Source organism: Octopus sinensis, linkage group LG23 (assembly GCF_006345805.1).
Source record: "Octopus sinensis linkage group LG23, ASM634580v1, whole genome shotgun sequence".
Classification (NCBI taxonomy): Eukaryota; Metazoa; Mollusca; class Cephalopoda; order Octopoda; family Octopodidae; genus Octopus; species Octopus sinensis.
This window is the reverse complement of record NC_043019.1, coordinates 21,127,975-21,151,297: the sequence shown is the minus strand read 5'-3', so window position 1 is coordinate 21,151,297 and position 23,323 is coordinate 21,127,975. Positions and strand designations below refer to the sequence as shown.

Genomic DNA, 23,323 nt, shown 5'->3' with positions numbered 1-23,323 from the left:
TATTCTATCTGTTTTATGTTCAAACAGGCCAGATCCAGCCTCTCACATCTGCCCTACAATGTCATTCTAAAAATAAACAATCACATCATCCAAATCTCAAAGCTACAATATAAAGCATGATTAATGCAAAACATATTTGGCAGAGTAACCTGAATGCTAAAGGGTTAAGTAATCTGTCACTGTTTTATCATACTGTTTGTCACACTGCTAAGTTACAGAATATAAGGAGATGCACATGTGTAATATCATATATAACGAAATTGGAAATTTTTTGGTATTATTTATTCACCATTACACATGTTCCATATGCTAATAGGAAATTCTTTACATGTTTACCTAACATTTGGCTAAGTAAAAGACAATAGAAGACTTACTTGTGCATTTGGTTCCATTGGTAATCACATATCCTGACTGGCACATACATTTTAACTTAGCTTTCGCTTTAGTTGGTATAGAAACCATTATTTGTTCACAGTCGGGGTCAGCTACTGTTAAAAAGAGAAAGAAAGAAGATTGTTAAACTTTAAAGTTTTATAGGTCATGACCATAATCAATAACTTCATACACTTGTTTTTCTTTTCTCCTGCCTGCATGGATTGAATAAAGCTATTCCAGTACAAAGTCTTACCAGCTGTCAAGGATCTTTGACATTGGTGAACTAACTGTTGGCTCTTGGTCAAGCGGTAGACCAAAGAAGGGGAAACAAAAACACTCTCAAAATAACCTTGTAGCTTGGAGCAGTGTACTTGGGAACATCTTGCTCAAGACCATTCACTGTGGTTATGTATTGTGTACTCTGGAGTACAGCACTGAGAATCAGAAATGATCAGAGAAACCTAAGAAAGGAGGGTTGCATAGAAAGCAAGAGCCCAACCAGGTCCTGATTTTTCTATTACATACACTCACTGTAACCATGACTTTTACACCAATATTGGCACAAAGCCAGTTATTTTCAGAGACATGAAGAACAAATTTCATAGAAATTTGTCAGGAGGCAGGGGCCATCACCTTTGTAGGTATTTCTCAGGTGGTGACTGATCAAGATAATGTCCAGCTTGGACAATGTCTATGGCAAAAAATCATGGGCAGAGTAGGTGGGTAGGTGAAAATGGGGGCAGGGTAAGTTGATATAATTCTTTTTTGGAGTGGTGAATCTTGAAACAGATAAAACTATAAATAATAGTGTGTAAATACTGGATTAAAAAACCCTTCAGAGAGGATGAGTTGAAAGCTGTCCATGAGATATGAATCCTGGGATATGAATCCTGGTACATGACCCAATCATAATCATCATTTAATGTCTGTTTTTCATGCTGGCATGGGTTGGACATTTGCTGTAAATGTGACAGGCATTCTACCGTTGGATCAAAGCAAGGAAATACCTGGGTTTAATATCCTTGATTCTTGCTTTTTTTTCTTTTCTTAAGATGTGATAAATATTTACCTCTTTCCAAGTCAGGCTGCCTTTGTCGGTGGTAGACATGGATGGAAGTTGGGTTTGTCAAAAAATTCTTTATTGTTACTGGTTTGGAAGTGTGGTCAAATCTGTCAAACTTGTTGATGGTGCCAAAGTAATGGTATGCTAGGTATATAGAATTTTCCAGGAGGGATATTCCATAGACATGCTTCACCTGAAGATTAGGAAAAAAACCATTACAAGACACCAAGACACAGAGATATGAAAATAGTAAAACAAATTATTTCAAACAAAAACAATAAAATTAATGTAACATCAACTTTTAAATGTGTGCAGCTAAAGGCCCTCTACTTAGGGAGCAGGTGGGGTGTGGTGGCTCCAGAGATTTAGGGACAAGTTACTAAAAATATCACAGAGAGGGTTTCATAGTATTTGCAGTACAGAAGCCTATAAAATCTTGATCCAGCTCTGCTCCAGAAGGATAAACAGCAACATTGACCTCAGTAAGAATCAAGAAGATTTCTTTCTCAGAAATATATATATTTCTCTTCCACCAACAAGTGTACAGTCTTGTACATTCACTTACATGAACACGAACAGTAAAGGCTATGCTTGGCTAAAGAGGTCTAATAACACTGAAGTATATTAGTTGTCACAAATGCTGTTCAGAAACCCATTAAAATAACATCAGTCAATGACTAATATGGTTTTTATTCTCTTTTTAATTAATTATTTCTAGTTGTATATTTTATTTTTTTTTGTATTCCCTCTCTATACACCTTCTTGTATGTTGAAAGCACCCCTCCTCCTGAGGTACCCATGTATCTCCTCTTCAGTAAGATAACCACTTGTTCTAATCCTTCTTTCCTAATTTAGCCCCTCTATACTCACCTCCCTTAATACTGACTCCTGCCCATTCTGTGAAGGAGCCTTGTCCGGCATGTATGTTACTTGGTGATCCCAAGTACTAGTGCAGCTGTGCATTGTTAACCAGCTAGAGGAGATGTCCTCTTGGGGTTAAAAAGTCACAGTAGAATCCACTCAAATGGACAGCCATGTTAAAGTGACTACAAATATTACTTGTTAATAATAAATTTGTACTCTACAAAAGTACAGAGTAACCCATCAGACTAATGTATCCCATCTATGCTCTGATCCCTGTTCCCTATGAGTATACCCTGGCACTTCACCACCATCTCTCTCCTGCCCTCTCTTGCTCTCTCTGTCTTTCCCTTGCTCTTTCCTCTGCACACCTGTTTCTGCCATCATTCTTGGTCACTCTCTATCTTTCCTTCTCTTGCTCTTCCCTCTGGTTAGTTAACCAAGTACCTCCTTTACAGCAGTAGAACTATTTCAGTCCTGTTATTTAACCTCTCTCTCTCTCTCTCTCTGAAGAGGTAACCTTGTACCTCCTCTAATACAAGACACCTGTTTCTGCCTCTCAGTCACACTCTAGCCTTTCCTCATCTGACACAAGATAACCTCCTCCAATGCCCCCTTCCCCTCTCGTAAAAAGCATCCTATCCACATTGCAAAGTGGTTAGCATTTGGAAAGATATCCAGCTGTAAAAACCTTGCCAAAACTGACCTCACCTGTACTAATGCCACATCAAAAGCACTCAGTCCACTCTAGTGGATCGTTGGTGTCAGGAAGGGATTACAACCAGAAAAACCATGCCAAACCAGACAGAAGACTGATGTAGTCTTCTGCCTGGCTGGTTCCTGTCAAACCGTCCAACCCATGCCAGCATGGAAGGCAGACATTAAACAATGATGATGATGATATATGTATATATCTATATATCAAAACTCAATGGAAATTGCAGTTGTGATCCCTGTGCCGGTGGCATGTAAAAAGCGCCATCCGAACGTGGCCGATGCCAGCCTCACCTGGCACGTAAAAAGCACCCACTACACTCACAGAGTGGTTGGTATTAGGAAGGGCATCCAGCAGTAGAAACACTGCCAGATTAGACTAGAGCCTGGTGCAGCCTTCTGGCTTCCCAGATCCCCGGTCGAACCGTCCAACCCATGCTAGCATGGAGAATGGACATTAAACGATGATGATGATGATATAAATATAGTCCCATATTAAATAATTATCAGAATGTAAAGGTTATTAGTTTAAGGTCACTGTTGCCCTTCATCCTTCAGTAGAGATACACAAAGAAACCTATTGTGCACACACCTGCACACAGAAAAACTTGTTATACAAAAATAACAATCTTAATTCATAGTTGAGAAAGTAACAGAAGGCATCCAACTGTAAAGGTAAATTTTCCCCCAATAATTGGTGCACTGACATTGAACCAATTACTCTTCAGTATTTCAAGATATTTTTATGTTATTTTGGCAAATATATCTGTTATAATGAGATGTCAATGTTATTTTCTGTTGTGTCTGGGGAGAGTCATTCTCTTTTGGTGCCTTATAATTTAACACACTCACTGGTAAAATTTCCACTTCTTTCTTTTTTTTATTTTTCTAAAATTTTTGTTGCATCTTGCAACCTTTTCATTCATTTCTGCATAATTGATATGACAGTTTATTCACCACAGCCTGCGTGTGTGTGTGTGTGTATGTGTGTAAATATATATATATATATCAAACGTAAATTAAAAACAGAACACAAAGGATTCTTTGTGTCCTGTTTTTAATTTACATTTGATATATTCTCTTATCTCTGCCACAATCTGGCATATACAGGTGCTTACACTTATCAAATATTCACACACACACACACCACATACACAGACATAGCAGAAGTAAATAGACACTCCATAAAACATCATTTTATGTTTATTCTAACTTGTAATGTTCTGGGAAGGTAAAAGTTATGCTGCAGTAGGTTGCAATCATGTTGTCGATGAAAGCACCAAACACTTTGAAATGTTCATATTGGAGCTTCCAGTGCAAATGCCAAGCAGTACAGCATATCTTTTCCAAATTTCTGACAGTGTGAATTGCATTATGGCGCTGTTTTTCTCACAGACAGTTCCCAACTGACCCTACTATACTGTGTAGTCGACAAAAATCCAAAATAGAAAATGGCGAAAATTTACTCATCACACCCTGTATATACCTATATATGTATACCTCTGTCTGTCTGTCTCTCTCTCTCTCTATATATATATATATATATATGTGTGTGTTTGTATGTATGTATATATATATATATATACACACACACACACACATACATACATACATGCATGCATGCAAAAATAATTTTTATTAGATCTGTATGACAGAGAGCATGTGAAATGTACAGAATTAATGGATATAAGTAGTAAAATTAGCAGAATTGTAAGCTTCTCGAACCAGATGGTTTGTAGTATTTGTTCTGGCTCTTTATATTCTGAGTTCAAATTTCACTTTAGCTTGCTTAGGTGCTAAACCAGATGATCAATTTTGAAGCACATTTTAAGATTATCACTACAGATTTTCTTTAGAAATTATAACCAGTACGGATTTCTTGTGCTGTTTCATATCTAAATACGTCTACTGCATACAATACGATCAAAGATGGAAAAAAAAATTGAGTATACCATATTATCTCAGGTCATTAATAAATGAATCTGAGATTAACTAAGATAGATGTAATAGTAGTAGAAGTAGTAGTAGTAGAAGCAAACAACAGTAGTGGTGATGGTGACAATAGAAATACAGAAAGCAGTAGCAGAAGTAGGAGCATTAACCGAGGTAAAATTGGGTTCAAATTCTGGCACAAAGTCAGCATGTTCAGGGAAGGGGTTAAGTTGATTACATCAACCCCTGTACTTGACTGGTACTTGCTTCATTGACCCCGAAAGGATGAAAGGCAAAGTTGACCACAGCAGAATTTGAACTCAGAACATAAAGACAGATGAAATGCCTCAAAGCATTTTGGCCAGCATGCTAATGATTCTGTCAGCTTATCAACCAAAGGTAAAATTAGAAACGAAAGAAATCAAACCAACAAACCTACCTGAATGCCGTGAAAGACAATACTACGATCGTCTCCGTTATACGAGACCCGTTCCAAACTTTCGTAAAATGTGTCTGACCAATAGACATGCTCGTTAGCAAAGTCAAGTGCCAGTCCAGTTGGATAAAAGGTCTTCTTGTGTACCAAAGACTTCAGATCTTTACCTTCGAGTGTCATTCGAGAGATCACATGTGAAATGGTATCAGCATAAAACAGAAAGCTGTAGAAGAGATGAAGAAAACACAAAGATGAATTTTTATAGAAATATATCTGTAGACATTAGTACAGAAAACAGAAGCACATTAATTTTGCATTGAAAAGCAAAATAGTTTAATAAGCTAAAAACAATCCTGTAAATTACCATAATCAGAGAATTTTAACCACTGTTCTTGAGCCCTCCACAACTATTAGCACACACAATATCAACAGAATGGTTCACTTGTTAATTTCAATGCCCTAATCAGATCAGAAACAATCTGGAGTCATTCACTTACCCTTTAGTTGGATCTAGAATCAGCGATCGTATTCTGCGCCCTTTACCAATATGGTTTATAATCTGGCACAGTTTACCATTTTCAGTACATAGAAATATCGTTCCACGGTTTTTGTGAGAAAAATACCAGTTTTTACCAATCCAATCATACGCAATATCAGCAATTCCTAGAAGAAAAGTAATTTCAATACATTATTATCATTTTTAATATCACCATCATCTAATCACCATAATTTTTTTAACTTCCACTCTTCCATGCTTACATGGGGTAAAAAAGAAATTAGTTGAAGGAGATTCTCTATAGTCAAATGCCCTTCCCGTCACCTGTTTCAAAGCAAGGTATTGTTTCTCTATGGCCAGACATGGAACTTAACTACAGTCTGCCTATAGCACTTACTCAGAATTACCTGACACCTTTGGATCTCAATGACACCATTACCTCTTATATATACATATGTATATACATACACATGTACATAAATATATAAATATATATACATACATACATATATATATATATATATACACATATGTACATACATACATATATATATATATACACATATGTACATACATACATATATATATATACACATATGTACATACATACATATATATATATATACACATACATATATATAATATATATATACACACACATATGTATAATACATATATATATATATATATACACACATATGTATATACATACATACACATATGTATATACATACATATATATATATAATACACACACATATGTATATACATACATACATATATATATATATATACACACACATATGTATATACATACATACATTATATATATATATATATATATATATATATTATATATATATACACACAACATATGTATATACATACATACATATATATATATATATATAATATATATATACACACACACACATATGTATATACATACATTATATATATATATACACATATGTATATACATACATACAGGTATGTATGTATCAAACACTTTTGAATGAAATTACTCACAGCCACAGCTGATTGTTGTCTATAAAATTTACCTTTCAGTTTAAATTCTGTTTCAAGAATCCAGGTGTCAGATGTATCATTAATACTGGCACACTGTAGCTGTTGGTCTGTTTTACCTGGGAAGTTGGTGATCTGAAACAAGGAACATGGGATATGAATGTGTAAATTCATTACAAAATGGTAGAGATGGTTGACTTGAGGTGTGTTTCACTTCTAGTATTTCCTTTATATGGATAGATAGGGATAGAGACAATGATAGCGACATAGAGATACACAGAGGTAGATAGAGATAGTGAGAGAAAAAGAAATAGCTAAAGAAATACAAACACGGATAGACATACAAAGAGATGTATACAGATGTACAAATATATAAAATGGATTAATAAATCCAGGCAGATATTTAGTGTTAAATGAATTTGGTTAACTATATCCAACAATCAAACACCAAAAAATGCAAGTAGAGTAAACATCCACAGTAATTCTCCATGTATGACAAGTAAATCCAGGCTTTTTGTTTTCTCACTTCACCCTTCTAGGGTTGATAAAACACCAATTTAAGATGGTGGACTGATGGAATTGGCAGGGTGTTAGATAAAATATCTTGTATTTGTTCTGACTCATTGCATTCAGAGTTCAAACCCAGCCATGTCTTCTTTTGTCTTGAGATAGCATTCACCCGGGGTGGGTTGAGCTGGCTTCATTCATCCTCAATGCTGCATCTCTCACAAACGCTGACCAGGCCTGGCGATTTGGGGCTAACGACCACTCCAACCACGTGATCTCCAACCACTCCCTATTCCATCAGCGAATAGGGAGTCTGGTTAAATAACATCACAACCTGGCATCTTGGGTCTCTTGTTTGAGGTTTATCTTCCTCCCTCCATCCCCTACAGACCCTATAAAAGGTCAGGAACACTGCCCTTCCCTCACTGACTACAAGATTAAAGAAAACAAAGCTAGAGAGAGTGTGAGATACAGATACCAAGTGACTGATAGAGATACACAGAGAGAGATTGGCAGGATAGATAGATAGACAGACAGACAGATAGAAAGACAGACAGATAGAAAGACAAACAGATAGAAAGATAGAGAGATAGGCGCAGGAGTGGCTGTGTGGTAAGTAGCTTGCTAACCAACCACATGGTTCCGGGTTCAGTCCCACTGCGTGGCATCTTGGGCAAGTGTCTTCTGCTATAGCCCCGGGCCGACCAATGCCTTGTGAGTGGATTTGGTAGACAGAAACTGAAAGAAGCCTGTCGTATATATATATATATATATAAATATTCGTGTGTGTGTGTTTGTCCCCCTAGCATTGCTTGACAACCGATGCTGGTGTGTTTACATCCCCATCACTTAGCGGTTCGGCAAAAGAGACCGATAGAATAAGTACTGGGCTTACAAAGAATAAGTCCCAGGGTCGATTTGCTCGACTAAAGGCGGTGCTCCAGCATGGCCGCAGTCAAATGACTGAAACAAATAAAAGAGTAAAAGAGTAAGAGATAGAGAGACAGACAAACAGACCGACAGGAATATAAATCACATCTAAATTAGAGATAAGGGAAAAACCAGATATATGGTAATAATAATAATAGATAAAAATAGACACAGACAGGTGGTTACATAGAGAAAGGAGAGGTTTGCTCACAGTGATAAAGAAACAGAGATAAAGATAAAAAGACAATGGAATAGGAGTGTAAATGTGTTCTAGAATAGGCAAGAAATAGTAGGAGGCAACGGCTTTATTGAGTATAAAATCAATGAGTTCAGTTTTAATGGGTCAACATGACATAACACGTAAGAGCTGGTTGCACAGTTTCTATATTTAAGAGATGAGGAATTATGTACATTATTTACATTTGACGGATATTTGTCCTTATCTTGTTTGTTGTTAACACAACGTTTCGGCTGATATACCCTCCAGCCTTCATCAGGTGTCTTGAGGAAATTTCAAACCTGGGTTCTCATTCCTAAGGTATTTTTCAATGTTTATTATTATTATTATTATTATAATTATCATTATTATTATTCAGGTCGCCATATGGCGTAGTGGTTAAGAGCGCTGGCTACTAACCCCAAGATTCCGAGTTCAATTCCAGGGTTGGATAAAATGCCTTGTGGTATTTTGCTTATGCCCCTCAAAATTCTGAGTTCAAATCCCAATAAGGTAAACTTTGTACCTTTAACCCTTCTGTTGATAAAATAAAGTAATAACAAATTAAGATGCTCAGTCTAACTGTTCATACACCCTGCCCTTACATCGTGTGTTCTTGTGTCTGTATTATACATCCGTCCATTTCTGCCGTCCACTATTCTTGGGAGGTGTTGTTGGGGTAATGCTCTCAGGTTCCCCATCCATATGTTCTATCAGAAGAAACTGTCGTTATACTTTCCCACTGGACCCCCAAGCATAATCAACTGAGACTAACGTTATTATCCAACTGTCTCGCTCTTGGTCTACTTCTAGCTCTCCTGATTGGCTCAGCTTAAGCCTTTAGTGTTTAAATCGGCCACATCTGGCCCAGATATTCTACTTGTCTTATATTTGAACTAGCCATATCTAACCTCTCACACCAAACCTACATTGACATTCTAAAAATAAGCAATCACATCATTGAAACTTCAAAGCTGTAAGATAATGCATGAGAGATTCAAAACAATTTGAGTGAAAAAGTATTACATTTAACAGAGTAATCTGAACACTAAAGGGTTAAAAGATCTGCTTTACAATCCTTTTCCTACGGTATTTTACCTACATGTCTGTATAAACTTATGCACAACAATATTATAATATTGTTGTGCATAAGTTTATAATATTATAATATTATATATTATGCATGAGTATAAAAATATTATAACACATCGTTATTAAAATTTTAAAATATTTTTGCTGTTTTTGTAAAATCTCAGAAAATAATTAAAAATTCACATTTTTTATCAATTTATTTCATTATATTTGTCTATCTATCCAACTGTAAACATTTAAAATATTTCACTAACTTTTTGTTAAAAAGGTACATATTTTGCCAAAAATTGCCAAATTTGTTGGGTGGGGTGTAAGAAAGAAGCTTCACTGACCCAGCAGAATGATGAATTTCTGTGATTGAAGTCCATTGTTTCGATAGCGTGACCTTCGACACTGAAGAGAGTGTCCCCGGTTGTGTTGGCAGACAAGCTGATATGTTGTACGTTATTCGTGTTGGTGTATAACAGTGTTGCTTCTTCGTCTTTTGGAACTGAAATAAAGAAATGTTTTTTGAGCAATGTAGCAAACATTAACCCTTTCCACAACAACCTGCTTGGCACTGCCCCCCCCCCCCACCTCATTCTATGATACAAACTTCCAGTTCTTTAAAGTGATCTGCCTTAAAACTGCCCTTCAAAAAATTTCAACACCAGTATATTGATAATGGCAAAATTATTTTACTAAATTCATCATTATTTTTCAAAGGCAGAAATATGGAAAGAAAAGGGTTAAATATTGTATTCTGAGAAACAAAATTCCTGTTTTAAAGTGATCTAAATTAAAACCCTCTTCCATCAAAATTTCGTGTTAATTTATTCTTCAAACAGCAACTTAATAATGACAAAATTGTTTTACTAAATTCATCATCATTTTCAAGTTTAATTCAAACAAAGGCAGTGTATTTCATCAGAAATATGGAAAGGAAAAGGGTTAATACATCAGGATTGACAACAAAATATACAATTGTTGTCTCCCGTTGTTGTGTCAAGTAACAACAAGGCAGGCATCTGGCTATCGAGTACCAACAGCAACAACAATACAATGGTTCTCCTTACCATATCTAATACCAACTACAAAATAGATGTTACATTATTGGGGAACCGGTCTATCAAGTACCACCACCACCTCCACCACTACAACAACAACATAGACACAGATATAGCTGTCTCTCTTTGCCATATCTAGTACTAATTACAAGAACGACATTAAGGTGGATAGTAGGTAGAATCATTGGTATGCGGGGTACAATGCTTAACGGCATTTCATCTATCACCCCAAAAATTGCTGGTCTTGTGCCAAAATTTGAAACCAATTACAAGAACAGCTAGATGATGATGGTGGTGATCAGGCTTGTGAAAGATAGGAGAGTCCAGTTTGCTGGACATTGTTGTAGAGCTGAAAAAGAAGTCATTTCTACTCTTCTCCTCTGGAAGCCATCTACTCGCAATACCAGAGGGTGCACACTCTCCTACCCAATCTCCAGGGATACAGGCATCCAGCAACAGGACCTCCGTAATGCTATGATGGACCGTGAAGTCTGGCGTAGCATGGTAAATTCCATTGTCTCGACCACGGTCGAACAATGATGAGAAAAGAAAAAGATTGGGATTGGAAAAAATGAAATGAAAAAAAGAAAACAATTCTTATTAAAGTGTTTAAAAAAGAAGCACCTACCATTAATGGCTTCACAAGACTTGTTGTCCTCTTTGAGATCATAACCAGCAACACAACTGCATGAATAGTTGGTGTAACCATTAACACATGTCTGGTCACAGAAGCCATCATAGCTGCACTCATCCATGTCTAGAAGGAATCAAGAATAACAAAGAAAAAGAAAAATTAAAATTAAAAACAGAAAGAAATAAATGAAAATCAATCATCTCTCTCTCTCTCTCTCTTTTACTTGTTTCAGTCATTTGACTGCGGCCATGCTGGAGCACCCCCTTTAATCGAGCAACTCGACCCTGGGACTTATTCTTTTGTAAGCCCAGTACTTATTCTAGCGGTCTCTTTTGCCGAACCGCTAAGTAACGGGGACATAAACACACCAGCATCGGTTGTCAAGCAATGCTAGGGGAACAAACACAGACACACAAACACACACACCCATATATATATATATATATATATATATATACATATACGATGGGCTTCTTTCAGTTTTCGTCTACCAAATCCACTCACAAGGCTTTGGTCAGCCCGAGGCTATAGTAGAAGACACTTGCCCAAGGTGCCACGCAATGGGACTGAACCTGGAACCATGTGGTTGGTAAACAAGCTACTTACCACACAGCCACTCCTGCGCCTCTACTTATTGTGTACAACTAAGTTTTAAAAAATTAGTTACACAAAATAAAGTGTCTTTTTTAATAAAATTAAATAAAAAAAAATTAATTTTGTAAAACAAATGATATTTAACCCGGTGTTGGGTTAGCAGCCTCATTTTGTAAAAAATTACACTTGGTCCAGAAACGTCCAAAACAACCAAAGAAAATCTTAGAGTTCTGGGGAGTCAGAAGGACCTTACAAAGGAGGAATGAAGCATAGCAGCTTCTACAAAAAGGCTGCTTTGCATCTGATGGGTTTCTTAATGCTGAGGAATAAAGCCTTCTTTGGTTTGTGGAACATCAGAACCATGAATGAAAGAGGCAAAACAGTACCAGTTGCTGCTGAGTGGAAGCGATACAATTTTGTTATCATGGGAATGACTGTTATCAGACTTCCCTTGAGTAGAACCCTCATCCCCTACCAAAGTAAATGGAAGAAGAAGGCCAAAGAAGCTCCTGGTGATCTGGCCTAGAAATTGCTGGAGCCGAGAACAGAGAGGAAGTCCTAGGACAGGCCTGAATGGAGGATGATAATCGATGGCCAATGTCTCAGATGGTGAAAGCATGGGCCTGAGCGAGAGATTTAAAAAAAAAACTCAGAACAAGGATTCTGGTTGATCCAATCAACAGAACAGCCTGCTCATGAAATAAATGTGCAAGTGGCTGCGCAATCCACAGGCACACGTGCCCTAAATGTAGATCTCAGAGAGATTCAGTGTGACACAAGATGTGACAAGAGTGGCTCTTTGAAATACAGGTAATACTCATTTTTGCCAGTGGACTGGAACAACGTGAAATAAAGAGTCTTGCTGAAGGACATGTGCTGCCAGGAACTGTACTCCCAATCTTATGGTCATGAGCTCAATACCCTAATTACTAATCCCTTTTCTTTCCCCTATCCCTTCCATACTCCCTCCACACCACAATATTGACTACTCTGTTACTCTCTCCACTACCAGCCTCCCACAGCTATATATACATATATATATATATATATATATAATATATATATATATATATACATATACGATGGGCTTCTTTCAGTTTTCGTCTACCAAATCCACTCACAAGGCTTTGGTCAGCCCGAGGCTATAGTAGAAGACACTTGCCCAAGGTGCCACGCAATGGGACTGAACCTGGAACCATGTGGTTGGTAAACAAGCTACTTACCACACAGCCACTCCTGCGCCTCTACTTATTGTGTACAACTAAGTTTTAAAAAATTAGTTACACAAAATAAAGTGTCTTTTTTAATAAAATTAAATAAAAAAAAATTAATTTTGTAAAACAAATGATATTTAACCCGGTGTTGGGTTAGCAGCCTCATTTTGTAAAAAATTACACTTGGTCCAGAAACGTCCAAAACAACCAAAGAAAATCTTAGAGTTCTGGGGAGTCAGAAGGACCTTACAAAGGAGGAATGAAGCATAGCAGCTTCTACAAAAAGGCTGCTTTGCATCTGATGGGTTTCTTAATGCTGAGGAATAAAGCCTTCTTTGGTTTGTGGAACATCAGAACCATGAATGAAAGAGGCAAAACAGTACCAGTTGCTGCTGAGTGGAAGCGATACAATTTTGTTATCATGGGAATGACTGTTATCAGACTTCCCTTGAGTAGAACCCTCATCCCCTACCAAAGTAAATGGAAGAAGAAGGCCAAAGAAGCTCCTGGTGATCTGGCCTAGAAATTGCTGGAGCCGAGAACAGAGAGGAAGTCCTAGGACAGGCCTGAATGGAGGATGATAATCGATGGCCAATGTCTCAGATGGTGAAAGCATGGGCCTGAGCGAGAGATTTAAAAAAAAACTCAGGACAAGGATTCTGGTTGATCCAATCAACAGAACAGCCTGCTCATGAAATAAATGTGCAAGTGGCTGCACAATCCACAGGCACACGTGCCCTAAATGTAGATCTCAGAGAGATTCAGTGTGACACAAGATGTGACAAGAGTGGCTCTTTGAAATACAGGTAATACTCATTTTTGCCAGTGGACTGGAACAACGTGAAATAAAGAGTCTTGCTGAAGGACATGTGCTGCCAGGAACTGTACTCCCAATCTTATGGTCATGAGCTCAATACCCTAATTACTAATCCCTTTTCTTTCCCCTATCCCTTCCATACTCCCTCCACACCACAATATTGACTACTCTGTTACTCTCTCCACTACCAGCCTCCCACAGCTATATATACATATATATATATATATATATATATCTGCTTCCCCATATCATACTTCACACTCTCTCATCACCCTACCTACAATCATCACATTCCAATCACTTTCTGTGTCTCTCCTCTTTTATTATCTATCAACAATAGGGGCCCTTAAGGCCTATTAGTCTTGCAAGATGCATGGTGACTTCACTAGTTTTGAAGTTAAGAACAAACACACACACAAAAAAAAACCACTCTAAAGTGGTTAAAACAAAGAAGGGCAACCAGTATTAGAAACCATTCCATAACATACACTGGAGTATGATATGGTCCTCAAACTCATTGAATCCTGTTAAACCCTCCAACCCACCTCAGCATGGAGCACATATTAAATGAGGATGATGAAGCACATAGTCATGTATAATAGGATTCCACACAGTTTCCATCTAAATTCTACTCAAAATGCATTGGTCAACCTAAAGCTATACTGAGCCATGGGCAGCGAGCTGGCAGAAACGTTAGGGCACCGAGAGAAATGCTTAGCGGTATTTCGTCTGTCATTACGTTCTGAGTTCAAATTCCGCCGAGGTTGACTTTGCCTTTCATCCTCTTGGGATCGATAAATAAAGTACCAGTTTCGCACTGGGTCGATGTAATCAACTTAATCCCTTTGTCTGTCCTTGTTTGTCCCCTCTATGTTTAGCCCCTTGTGGGTAGTAAAGAAATATATACTGTTCCATGGGACTGAACCCCAAACCACATGGTTAAGAAGCAAACTTCTCAACCATACAGCCATACCTGCACCTATCTTTAGTTTAGAAAAGCCGGTCAAATTTAGACCTGGTTTAATGATTAATTACATAAACAACAATACTTAATGGCAAAGACTTAAAGGAGTGAGAAGTCTTTGAAAACATGTATTTCAGAGAAAAAAGAAATAAAGATAACAAATACCTTCACACTGAAGTTCATTGTCAGCCTTAGGTTGCATGCCCTTCGCACAAAAACACTTGGGTCCTTGTGAGGTTTCTCGGCAGCCATAACTACACGCTTTGTGAGTACAGCCTCGATTTACTAGAAACAAAAAACAAAACAATACAATTTTACAGTGAGAAACATCATTTCAAATTTTTGCACAAAGCCAACAATCTTTTGGGGAAGAGGAGTAAGTCAATTAGATTGACCCCCAGAATTTAACTGGTACTTATTTTATTGATCCTGAAAGGAGGAAAGGAAATGTTAGCCATTTTTCAAACTTTCTAAGGGTAAGCAAATAGGAAATAACAGTGGCTACACAAGGACAAAAATCATGTGACAGAGTTATCAAAATAAGTAATTATCACCATGTTAATACCACCAAGCCCCACCCCCCAATATACAGACAATAAATTTTTATTAGCGTTGTTAATAATACAGAAACCTACACACCCAATACACAAACATTAAATTAAATATTTCAGTTTAAGTTGTTTATTACTTCCCAACTAATAGTTGCTTCCCAAGGACAAAAATCATGTTACAGAGTTATCAAAATATATAGTTATCACCATGTTAATACCACCAAGTCCCACCCCCAATATATAGACAATAATTTTTTATTAGCATTAATAAAACAGAAACCTATACTACAAACAATAAATTGAACATTTCAGTTTAAGTTGTCAATTACTTCTCAACTGTTTGATTAGTCTAGTAATTAATAAAAATATTACTGTAACTAAACAACATAAAACTACTTTAATAAATTAGAAAAACACTCATACTATTATATAATAGATATATAAACTGGCGCTAAGTCACTCATGACAATGAGGTTTCCTGTTGATCTAATCAATAGAACAGCCTGCTTGTTTAATTAATGTGCAAGTGACCGAGCAATCCACAGAGAAGTGTATCCTGCATGTAATTCTCAGAGAGATTCAGCATGACACAGAATGCAACAAAGTTGGCTCTTTTAATTACAGCTGCAACTCATTTTTGCCAACTGAGTGGGCTGGAACAACGTGAAGTAAAGTGTCTTGCTCAAGGACACAATGCATTGTCTGAAACCAAACTCCTGACCTTTATACCATGAGCTGAATACCCTAACCAATAAGCCATGCACTTTCATTCATTCATTCACACACACACACACACACACACACATACATACATATATATATATATATTAGAAATATTGAATTTCTAAATGTCTCAAAGAGACATGAGCGGTGGTGAGGTGATATAGTGGTTGTATACTGTCAACATACCGTGATACTCCCATAAAGGGAATTACACCACGTTTCCTGTGTCCTTATATTTGTGAAGGGGAGGCAAGCACCCCACCAGCTAGGATTAACACCTGGACACAGGAAATGTGTCAAAGCTGACAGGAAGCGTCGATGCTTCCTAGGGCTAAATAGTGGTGTTGTAATTCCCTTTACAGGACTGTCATGTTATGTTGACAGTGTACAACCACTATATATATATATATATATATATATATATATATATATACTAATAGAAAGACCGCCCTCCGGGCAGTTTTCTGCTTGCCACATGATATTATTTTCACATTTGATTCCCAATTCTAGTCATTTTTATGATATTCTCTGCCGTCATGCCTCTGCTGCTAAATGTTCTTTTCAATTGCATATTTTGGCATTCTTTTGGTTGAACCTGCAGAAATGCCAAAATGAACAGCTGGTTTTGATTGTTAATTTCTGTAAAAAAATTTTATTTATTTACTTTTGTTTTAAAGTGAAAGAGATGAGAAAGTGAAAGATGTATGTATGTGTATATGAAATGGATGTCTGTGAGAGAGAAAGAGAGAGAGTGTGAGTGAGTACCACTTAGACATCACTCTCTCTGTCTCACATACACACGTACAGATACATACAAAAAAAATGTATGCATATGTATTTACGTATGTTTGTATACATGACAACACATCCCTTCACTCTCTCTCTCTATGTCTCTCTTACTCTTTCTCACACAAACACAAACATACATAAATCTATACAAACATACATACAAAAACACACGTGTGCATGTGTTACTGACTACAAATATACAAAGCTGAACATACTCTTTTACTCTTTTACTTGTTTCAGTCATTTGACTGCGGCCATGCTGGAGCACCGCCTTTAGTCGAGCAAATCGACCCCGGGACATATTCTTTATAAGCCCAGTACTTATTCTATCGGTCTCTTTTGCCAGTCCATACTCTCTTTTACTCTCTTTTACTTGCTTCAGTCATTCGACTGCGGCCATGCTGGAGCACCGCCTTTAATCGAGCAATTCGACCCCGGGACTTATTCTTTTGTAAGCCCAGTACTTATTCTATCGGTCTCTTTTGCCGAACCGCTAAGTAACGGGGACATAAACACACCAGCATCGGTTGTCAAGCAATGCTAGGGGACAAACACAGACACACAAACACACACAGTATCCGTCTACCAAATCCACTCACAAGGCTTTGGTCAGCCCGAGGCTATAGTAGAAGACACTTGCCCAAGGTGCCACGCAGTGGGACTGAACCCGGAACCATGTGGTTGGTAGACAAGCTACTTACCACACAGCCACTCCTGCGCCTATGCACGCAAAAGTAAATAAATGAAAAAATTTTACAGAAATTAATGAAGAATGCGGTTCAAACGAAAGAATGCCCATATTTTTTTGGGATGCACCATGTTGAATTGCAGAATTCTAATATGACACTTTCTTTCTCTCATGATGCTATTTTGATCTCTTGGCACTGTCACGTCAATTATTAGGCACCCTTGTTTGTCCCTCCTAAAGATTACTATATCTGGCCTTCGGTGTCTGGAGGACAAGGTATCGGAGCACTGAAGGCTGGATATAATAACCTTTAGGAGGGACAAACAAGAGTTCCTAATAGTTGACGTGATAGTGCCAGGAGATCAACATATCATCATGAAAAAAAGAAAATTGAGATCACTATTATTATCCTTTTAATCAGGAAACCCTAAGAAGATTTGTGGTTTTTATAATAACATTACTCCTATTCTCTTAGCTGATTGAGTGTTATTCTACTTGTTGAAGCCTTGCCACATCATGATATATGCACACATACTCACACACACACATAAATATATATACATACACATAGATACACTACATAGCATTGTGCGCACTCATACATATACATGTATTTTTATGCTTTAGTCATTATAAGGGCCATGCCCATGAGCCAATTCAGGGCCTCCAGATTGGTGAGAGGAAGGAAAAGGAAGAAACTGTTCTCAAACAGGATGGTCTCTGCTGAAGGCACCCAAAGATCAAAATTAGACAATAGATTATGCCCATGATCCATCCAGCAGGTAATATTCTTCCAATGGGCTTCCAGTTTTTGTCAACCAAATTACAGACAAGTCTTTGGTATAACAACCACCACAAAAGCTGCTCAGATGCTCCTCAACCACTCTCAATCATCCATACAAGCATTGAAAACAAGAAAAATAAAAATATATCATTATTATATTGTTGCAAAATAGAAAATATTTAGACTTAGCTCTGTCAAGAGTCTCAAGACTTAAAAAGAAAAAAGAAAAGAAAAAGCTCTGAAGCTTAACTCAGTTTCCATGGTGCTTATGTGACTACTATTACAACATTCCACCTTAATCCTTTAGCATTCAGATTATTCTATCATATGTAATGCTTATTTATTCACATCGTTTTGAATTAATCAGATATTATCTCAAAGCCTTAAGATTTCGATTATGTGACTCTATATTTTTTAGATCAACATTGCAAGGTAGGTGTGAAAGGCTGGATCTGGCCAGTTTGAACATAAAACAAGAAGATGGCCGGATATGGCCAGTTTAAAAGCTAAAGGGTTAAACAGGTTGCCAGTTGGAAACAAAAACAAAAAGAAAATAGAAAAGAAAAAAAAGGGTAAGAAATAAAGTGTGTTGATCCTTACCACAGTGATACCCTTCATCCGCTCGGTCACTATTTAAACAGTCATTGACCCCGTCACAGACTTTCTCGATTGGTATACAGTGCAAGGTTCCTGGACACAAGTAATAGTTTGGTACACAGCTGAACCCTTTCACATCTTGACCTAAAAATTACAAGATATGTTTATGTATGTGCATACATGTGTGTATGTGTGTGATTGTTCATACACACACATGCTAGCACAGAAACATATATACACACACTCAGCAAGAGTCACAACAATGCCAAATTATATAAGTTAATTGATATTGAAGCAGGTGTTAGCATTAATTGACTGATACTCTTGCTGAAAATATAATGATCTTTACATATGATTAACAATACCAAAAATTACTTAACACACAATTAATACATATAATAATAAACACATTCATTACAGATTTATAATATTGCTTCAAAATAATTTTTATTTGTTTCACATTGACATAAATTTAGTTTTCTTTACATTGCTTTTTTTTATATATATTAGTCATTTACTCATTTTTTAATTAGATATTTTTTTTTTTTCAAATTACATAAATATTGATTTTTAACTTGGAGAAGAAGAGAAATACTTGATCATAATTCTGGTGTGTACAACAAGTATAGAGGGGCGAGCAAAAGTAGGTTATACAGTTGCTTGGCTCAAGCATTCACTCAAAGTCCCTAGAAAACAAAAACTAGGGTTTCCAATGAATTAGGTATCTCTTGCAGATTCCTCAGTTGACTTAGGTTTAAAAAAGAAACTGAGAATGAAAATGACATTCCACTGTATATCTACTTTTGCCCACACCTTTATAATGTGTATGCAAATATAGAAGGACATTGGCTGTTATTTCTTGTCTCGGAGAAACCTCTCAAAGAGACTTGAATGTCAAAACATGCAGGACTTTGCTCAAAACACTAACGGATCACCAGATTCAGTATTTCAACTCTATTTGGTCTTCTACAGTTAGTTGCAGAATTGTTCGGGTGTTGAATCTTAAAGGCCAGCTAAGGACAATTGCATGTGTAAACAGTCATGAAAAACAAATCAGCAGTACAAAGAAATAAAATACTAATCCCTTTAACAGTACCTGAATCACCATTCCACTACATCTACAAATTCAAAGTAGTCTGCCAACAGCCCTTCAGCAAAAAAACACCCTGATAAGCTGAGTGACTACTACAAAATTCAGGCAACAAACAGATAGGATGTTCTTAAAGCTGAGGATTTTTAAACTTATGGAGACAATATTTACATATCGCCTGAGGAAACAACTAGATCTCATAAGGCAGGAAACAGTTACATAATCAAGTATTTGCACACTGGAGAACTACATTGCATTGAAACAATTGTAGTGATTAAAAAATAAATGTCCAACTGTATCCTTTCTTGTTGACTCCAGTTTTTTCAGTTATATATATAACTTACACACAGATCAGTAAATGGTTTTGTTTACCTATTTTTATATAGGAACGAATATTTTAGGCTTAGCTCAATGTTCAAAGTATTTGTCACTGAGGAGATTAAATGCTGTCTGGTAATCCATTAGCTTTCTGAGCCAAGTCCCATGTTTTAATTATTACAGTTAGAGCTGTTCAGTATTTGTATGGATGTTAATGTTATACACACCAATATTTTAATGTTTGAAGTGTGTATATTAATAAACTGATCACATTGATCTCAGTTGTTAACAGCTGCTTTACTTCTTCAGTATTGAAACGGTCAAATGAAGTCAATCTTAGTGGGATTCAGGCTCAGAACTTCAAGAGAAACCAATAAATACTACAAAGCGTTATTTCTGTTCAATGCCCTACCAATTTTGCTAACCCACAGACCTTACAATTAACAACATAAACATTACACCACACACCCAACCCTTGTTATTATATTTTAAGTTGATTCTTAAAAACCCATTTTTTTAATGTTTTCAAACTAGTTAAAGCAATTACAGTGATTAAAACCCTATCAATGTTTTAGTTTGTATTGTTATTGTGATTTTGGTAGAGTTAGCTTAGTCATGTATTGAACATATACAGGCACAGCTGTGTGGGGAAAAGCCCCCAACTTCATAGTTCTGGGTCCAGTCCCAGCGTGTGGCACCTTGGGCAACTGTCTTCTATTATAGCTTAAGGTCAACCAAAGCCTTGTGAGTAGATTTGGTAGACAGAAGCTGAAAGAAGCCCACCATGTATGTATGTTTATATATATGTACATGTGTGTGTCTTTGTGTCTGTGCTTGTTCTCCCACCACCACCACCACAACTGCTTGATAACCAGTGTTGGTGTGTCTGCATCCCTGTAACTGAGCAGTTCAGCAAAAGAGTCCAATAAAACAAGTACCAGGCTTTAAAAAAAGAATAAAAGTACTGGATTTGCTTCATTCAACTAAATTCTTGAAGGCAATGTTCCAGCATGGTCACAGTTTAATGGGAAACCAATAGCAGTTGTCAAGTGGTGGTGGGACTACAAACATCCACACAGTTTCCATCCACTAGAATCACTCACAAGGCAATAGGTAGCCCAGAGCTACATCAGTAGACACTTACTTGCCTAAGGCGCTGTGGGATAGGATTGAACCTGAAACCACATCATCACACAGCCATATAACTGACTACATATATAAATTTCGTATCTAATAGCACTAATTTTATGATTATATAACAGGGGCTTGTGAAACTCAGTTGTATGGAGCCAAGTCTGTTTTAAATAATAATAATAATAATATATATACATATATACACACACATATACATATATATATATAGAGAGAGAGAGCAGGACAGAATACTGTTACTTCTTATAAAAGTAGAGTTAAGTATAGGAGAGGGGGTGTGTATGTGTGTGTGTGTGTGTGTGCACGAGAGAGAGAGAGGGGGGGGAGAAGGAGAGAGAGAGAGAGAGAAATGAAAATTTATTCTTTTTTTTTCCAGACCATCCAAAGACAACAAGGAAGGAACTACAGAAGAGAGGATGGGAGGCAAAAAGAGAGAGGGGTGAGGGAGAGTGAGAGAGACAGAGTGAGAGAGACTTCAGTTGTCAGTTGATGTATGGCCATATGTGTCTATGTATTTGTGTGTGCGTGTGTGTGTGTGTGTGTGTGTGTGTGTGTGTGTGTGTGTGTGTGTGTGTGATACATGATAGTTAACAATACCTTCCTACCTTCACACCTTATTGATAAAATTACCATGGCCTAGTTGGAATAGGGAAGTGAAGATCATGAATAAACATGTATTCATTCATGCAGTTGTTATTTAACCCAAGATCAAATCTGGTAGAACAAGACCTACAATTAAAAGCAAGGCAGAGGCCCACAAATTTATGGGCAAGAAACAAGAATGTGTGATACTCATACCTTTCTCAGCTACATAATATTTGATTAAAAAAAGCACCAAAAATATGCTTGTAGTAATGTGACTTTGGTTAATTTTGAGTGAAGGATAAGTAGCTTACCATTATTGAAAGGTTTGCTAAGCACTAACATACATAGGAGTAGGAGTGGCTGTGTGGTAAGTAGCTTGCTTATGAACCACATGGTTCCGGGTTCAGTCCCACTGTGTGGTACCTTGGGCAAGTGTCTTCTACTATAGTCTCGGGCTGACCAAAGCCTTGTGAGTGGATTTGAAAGAAGCCCGTTGTATATATGTGTGTGTGTGTGTATATATATATATATATATATATATAATGTATGTGTATATGTTTGTGTGACTGTGTTTGTTCCCCCAACATCGCTTGACAACCGATGCTGGTGTGTTTACATCCCCGTAATTTAGCGGTTCGGCAAAAGTAACCGATAGAATAAGTACTAGGCTTACAAAGAATAAGTCCTGAGGTTCATTTGCTCAACTAAAAGGCAGTGCTCCAGCATGGCCACAATCAAATGACTGAAACAAGTAAAAGTGTATATATTGTGCATGTCATCATTTAACATCTGTCTTCCATGCTTTTATCAAACTCTACTGTGTGTTTTGACATGGTTCTTACACCTGTCCTTTCTGATGTCAACCACTTAACAGAGTGGCCTGGATTCTTTTTAGGTGGCACCAGCACAGGTGCATGTTTACAGATACACACACACATATGCATATATATGTGTGTGTGTGTGTGTGTGTGTGTACGTTAGTTGCTTAGCAAACCTTTTAACAATGGTAACTCACATGTCCTTCATTAAAAACGAACCAAAGACATAACTATAAACATATTTTCCTGTCTTTTTCTTTTTAATACATGTATGTCTATTCCCAACCACATGGTTTCAGGTTCAGTTCCA

General features: G+C 37.0%; 1 protein-coding gene across 4 annotated transcripts in view; it reads right to left on the bottom strand.

The window, feature by feature from the left end:
* LOC115223367 (low-density lipoprotein receptor-related protein 1B) overlaps positions 1-23,323 on the bottom strand; it is a 262,355-nt gene that overhangs the window by 126,275 nt on the left and 112,757 nt on the right. For all 4 annotated transcript variants that reach the window (XM_029793862.2, XM_036512479.1, XM_029793861.2 and 1 more), the window contains 9 exons: positions 19,054-19,194; positions 15,084-15,203; positions 11,324-11,452; positions 9,982-10,139; positions 6,939-7,038; positions 5,879-6,044; positions 5,385-5,604; positions 1,445-1,631; positions 375-488 (listed from right to left, as the gene is read on the bottom strand). In XM_029793862.2, the coding sequence (XP_029649722.1) occupies positions 375-488; positions 1,445-1,631; positions 5,385-5,604; positions 5,879-6,044; positions 6,939-7,038; positions 9,982-10,139; positions 11,324-11,452; positions 15,084-15,203; positions 19,054-19,194 (1,335 nt within the window). The remainder of the gene's footprint in view (positions 1-374; positions 489-1,444; positions 1,632-5,384; positions 5,605-5,878; positions 6,045-6,938; positions 7,039-9,981; positions 10,140-11,323; positions 11,453-15,083; positions 15,204-19,053; positions 19,195-23,323) is intronic.